The sequence below is a fragment of the Corvus brachyrhynchos genome, unplaced genomic scaffold, assembly GCF_000691975.1.
Source record: "Corvus brachyrhynchos isolate BGI_N302 unplaced genomic scaffold, ASM69197v1 scaffold671, whole genome shotgun sequence".
NCBI lineage: Eukaryota > Metazoa > Chordata > Aves > Passeriformes > Corvidae > Corvus > Corvus brachyrhynchos.
The window spans coordinates 252,664-257,747 of record NW_008236441.1 but is presented as its reverse complement, the minus strand read 5'-3'; the positions used below and the strand labels follow the sequence as shown (position 1 = coordinate 257,747).

The 5,084-nt window shown below is 45.9% G+C and overlaps 1 protein-coding gene across 1 annotated transcript in view; it reads right to left on the bottom strand.

Annotated features, from left to right (window-relative positions):
- Positions 1-1,243: 1,243 nt before the first annotated feature.
- The window catches only part of LRRFIP1 (LRR binding FLII interacting protein 1), a 58,443-nt gene continuing 54,602 nt past the window's right edge, over positions 1,244-5,084 (bottom strand). The window contains exon 24 of the mRNA XM_017747121.1: positions 1,244-4,070. Within this exon, the coding sequence (XP_017602610.1) occupies positions 3,960-4,070 (111 nt within the window). The 3' untranslated portion in view covers positions 1,244-3,959. The remainder of the gene's footprint in view (positions 4,071-5,084) is intronic.

Here is a 5,084-nt window from a genome sequence, read left to right as displayed (position 1 = left end):
CGGTACCGCCGTATCTCCTCAAAGGTGGTGCCGCCGTGTCCCCTCAGTGTCGGTGTCGCCATATCCCCTCAGAATCGGTACCGCCGTGTCCCCTCACGGTCCCTTCCCTCCCCTCACGGCTCTCCCGCCGCTGAGCACTGAGAGACCGAAGCGCATCCGGCGGGGAGGGAGCGCAGCAGCCCTTGTACGGCTACTCCAGAATCACAGAATATCCTGAGCTGCGAGGGACCCACAAGGATCATTGAATCCAACCCCTGGACCTGCAGAGACACCCCAACAATCCCACCCTGTGCCTGAGGGCATTGTCCAAACTCTGGCAGCTCCTTGAACTCTGCTTTGGGGCCGTGACCATTCCCTGGGGAGCCTGATCAGTGCCCAACCACCCTCTGGGGGAAGAACTTTTCCTAATACCCACCTCAAACCTCCTCTGGCACATATTAAAACCTACCTGAAAGTTTTCAGCCTGAAAGCGCGCACCCTACAGGAGCGGAGGTAAACACAGGCACCTACCTGCCACACAGGTACATGTTACTTGTGCAAGGGGCTCTGCTTCTTCCTTTAAACACGTATGTATAGAGGTTGGAATAGAGTGTGTAAAACATCACTCAGCTGCCTACAACGAACCTCCAACCGCATGCGATGGTTTAGAGCATCTAAAGCCAAGACGAGCAGTGCCTTAGTCCCTTTCATGTAAGTGACCACTCTGGCAACACATCAGGGCAAGAGGACATTTAATACTAAAATAACATATTTTTGATGATCCAAGCTGCCTCCTGTTGTGATGGAGACTTTGTGCTGTGAAGGATTCTTCCAGGGAAAGCTACTTTGTGGGTTACCTCTGTGTTCACCATAAATAAAAGCGGAGAATTAATCCAGTTAGGAACAGCCTTCAGATTTCTCCTGATGGGAGGCTGTCTCTGTACTCCCCAACTGCACCTGGCCATTAAAATGTCAAAATCTGGAGGTGCAGGTGCACCCTGCCACTAAAAATGTTGATATCTGGAGGTGTATGTGCAGCCTGCCATTAAAAATGTTGATGTTTGGAGGTATGTCTCACACCAGTGCCCTCAGCCACACAAGCCCCTGAATTTGTACATTTCCCAACCAGTGTTGCTCATGTTTGGTGTGATCCTGCAGCAACGCGTTGAAAAGGAAAACGAGCTGTTACACCCGTATCACCCAAAAAGTCTGTATTTTCCAAGAGAATTTGTACTGGTAACAACAGCATGGACAGACCACTCCATAAAAACTACCCAAACAAGTGACATTTTATTGGCGAGTTCTGCTCATAATGAATTTCCTTTTCCACGCTCACATCTCCTAACAGAGCAATTGGGGAAAAAAAAACCAAACCAAAACAAAAACATTTTGGGTAACATTCCATTTGCAAACGATAAAAGCCATTTAACATTTGAAAATAAAACAGAGGGTAGCAAATTGAAACAGAAGCTATAGGAAAACCTATCCTGGTTCCCCCAGGAGCTGTTCCTCGCCCGGCTGCCGCCACCTCGGTCCCGCTCTCAGGGTACCAAGGTGCTCTCATTTGGAGCTCAAATAAAAGGATTGGGACATGTGCTATTCTTACCATTCAAAGCCCTGTTGTTGTACATTCTTCACAGAAAAACATAGAACAGTTTGCAGTAAACCAACCAGTTCTTTTTCTTCCCTTATTCTAACGCTAAGTCATACTGGAAGTCAGGGGAGAGGGGTGGAAAATGTGGCTTCAACATTCACCTACTTTATCACACACAAAGGTTTCTACTAAGAGCATATCCAGGTTGAAATACACATCTGATTTCCGTCATGAGGTTAATGCTTATGGGGTGCGAGATGAAATCTACTTCGAAATGATAAACACATCCCTTTTTATGAACAAAGTGTTGTTTTTTGCCTTTTGGACCAAGACTTGGTTGCTGGGTTGTTTCTCCTGAACCTTGCCAGGAGAGGCGGCTTTCACTGCTGCCACAAATGAAAAGATGACTGGTGGCAATCACGCACCTTACCATTGGTAAGGTGTTGTATTTAGCACGTTTGTTTGCGTTCTGAAAATCCCTTAGCTTGTTTTTTAGGCCCCGGAGGCTTTGTACACCAGAAATTACACAAGTCAAGCACAGCAAATTGTAAATTGGTATCCACAGCCATTTTGAGGTATTCCACAAGAAACCTGGCTCTGCACCTGAATGTTCCTCTCAAAAACAATTTAAAAAAAAATGAACCCAAAGCCCTAACTGGAGTGGAAATTTAATTTTAAAAGATTCCTTCCATCCCCATGTTTCACCACATTTCATCAACAAGGACATACTTAATTTGCCAGGGGCACAAAAAAAAAGCCTTCTTCATCCTTTTCCTGGAATAATAATTTCAGTACTTCATTCCTAGATTTCCTTGTGCACTTGGAAGAGATGAAGACGAGGGTGTTGTTTTCTAGCCAAACCAGAGAAACACATTCAGACAGTGGTTTTGGTTTATTTAATTTGTGAAGGTGCTCGAGGAAGATACCAGCGATCCCCTTGCATTGAGAATAGCAGCGGTTCCTACTCTAACCTCCCATCTGCGAGGAACAGGCTGAGGAAAGACCTGGATCGCAGGGTCTGAAGACCAAGTTAGGAAGAAATGTGATCTCCTGGGTCTAGATTTGGCTTGGTAGAACCTCTTGAGGCAGTCAAGGTTGCTCCCATGGAACAGCAGATGCTGCTTCACCACGTGAGCAGATCCCAAAGGGACTGGCTTTCCTGTTAGGGCTGATGTGGGATGGGCAGCTTTATTCCTCAGGCAGCTGCTGCTCTCCTTTGAGTAGTACATTCAGAATGAGTTCCAATAAACCAGAGCTGTAGTGCCAGTCGTGTGCCATCTCTACACACACAAGAATCGTCTGCAACATCTTAATTGGTTACTCTGCTCTGCATGAGAAGTGGAAAACCTTCGCAATGATCTCAGAAGGAAATAACTCGCTACTTCTGTAGTTGTAGAAAACCCATAGGCAGTAATATTTTCTAAAGTGCTTCTTTACTTATCAGTTGCTCTTTTAAAAATCAGACTTGTATTTTGTAGCGGCATCGTTTTCTATTAGGTCACGGACCAGTAGATAGTTTCTGATGTAAAAAACCCATTACATACTTTGTTTAAGCAAATGACACTTGCTTTGATAAATGCACCAAAGAGAGTGATCTGAGTGCAAACCCCACCATTTCTGAAAACACGGCCTTATGCTGGTTTATTAATGCAACCTTACATCCTTTAAAAGTCATTTACTTCAACTCCAAGAGTAGGGATTAAATAATACAAATAAAAACTGAAGATGCAATCAAGCTATTGCCTATTTACCCTGAAATAAAAGAGTCTCACGATTCTACTGGTGCAAAAATCCCTCCAAACACATTTGTTTTATTGGCAAAGTCATTTAAGGTCACTTTTGCTTCCAAGACCATCTTCTTCCATGGTTTCCACTGAAGGAGTTTTGCTTTGTAATGGCTTGTGGTTCCACAGTGATTTGTAAATGAAAAACCTACTATGAATAACTCTACTGTAGTCACTAAATTACAGATACTGTCATGAGCAAAGTCCCAAACTTACAGTGTTTGTTTTAAAATTTTCAGCAAGACACAAAATTCCAGTCAAAGTGTTTTCTTTGAGTGCCATTTTAAATGGCAATAAATGGCTGCTGTGCCCTCTGGATGGAGAATTCCATGTGCTTCTTATGTATTGTACTTCGAATGTCCCCAGAGCTCGGTGTGGAAGGGCTCCTGCGGGCACAGCCACTTGGATCAGCTCCTCCTATGGATGTAGTGCAGCAGGCTTGGATCTGCGCAGGGAGACCCTGGCTGGGAGGCACGGAGCAGATGTTGGGGTGGCCTGATCTCAGAAGGCAATGACACGAAGTGTCCCGGGCAGCAGGACACAGAAGCAGCTGCGACGTCGTTCCGGTTCCAAGTAGTGGTGGTTCCCGTGGGAGGGGGTGGCTATTGCTGGGACAGCAGAGCGCTCCGGTTGGCCTTCATCTTCTCCAGCCGCTTCACCAGGTGGCCATTGCTGACCTCCAGCTCTTCGGTTTTATCCAGTGCTGAACGAAGCTGAAGGAAGGAAGCAAGCAGAAAAAAACCCTGTAACTGTCACCGTGTTATCCCTTTCCAAAGGCAAAGCAAGTTACCAACTCTAACTGACCATATCAACTTGGAGCATAAAGCAGTTGGAAATTCCTTTAGCAGAGTTAAACTGCTTTGAAGGTCACACACACACACAGGTATTTAAGCACACTACCAAGAACCCAGGGTCTTTACAGAAAGTTGAACAAAGAAGGCCAAGTTAAGAAGAAATGTGGTCTCCCAAGCCTGGATTTGAATGTGTCCAACGGAGGGTGACAAGGCTGGTGAAAGGCTTGGAACACAAGCCCTACAGAGGAACGACTGAGGGAGCTGGGGTTGTTTAGCCTGGAGAAAAGAAGACTCAGAGGTGACCTTATCACTCTCTACAACTCCCTGAAAGGTGGTTGTAGTCAGGTGGGGATTGGTCTCTTTTTCCAGGAAACAACTGACAGAACAAGAGGACAGAGTCTCAAAGCTGCGCCAAGGGAAATTTAGGCTGGATGTCAGGAGGAGTTTTTTTCACTGAAAGAGTGATAAAGCTTTGGCATCATCTGCCTGGGGAGGTAGTGGAGTCACTGTCCCTGGATGTGTTTAAAAAAAACCTGGATGTGGCACTCTGTGCCACGGTTTAGTTGAGGTGTTAGGGCATGGGTTGAACTCGGTGACCTTGAAGGTCTCTTCCAACCCAGTCATTCTGTCATTCTGTGATTTGGCTTGATAGAAGCATGTGTTTTGAGGCAGTCAGCACGAACTGACTGCTTGTGATTTGGCTTGATAGAAGCATGTGTTTTGAGGCAGTCAGCATGAACAGAAGGCTACTCCTGTGGAACAGGAGATGCTGCTTCACAGAATTTCCCTCAATCCAGAGGCACGAGGCTCTGGGTGATGTACACCTGTCTCACTGCTCAGCTTTTATGTTTCTGGTTCCCAGAACTATATCCACAGCTGTCACTTGGAGCCTCAGTTTCCTGTAAAACCCACCACGGGGTTGGGGTAGGGAAC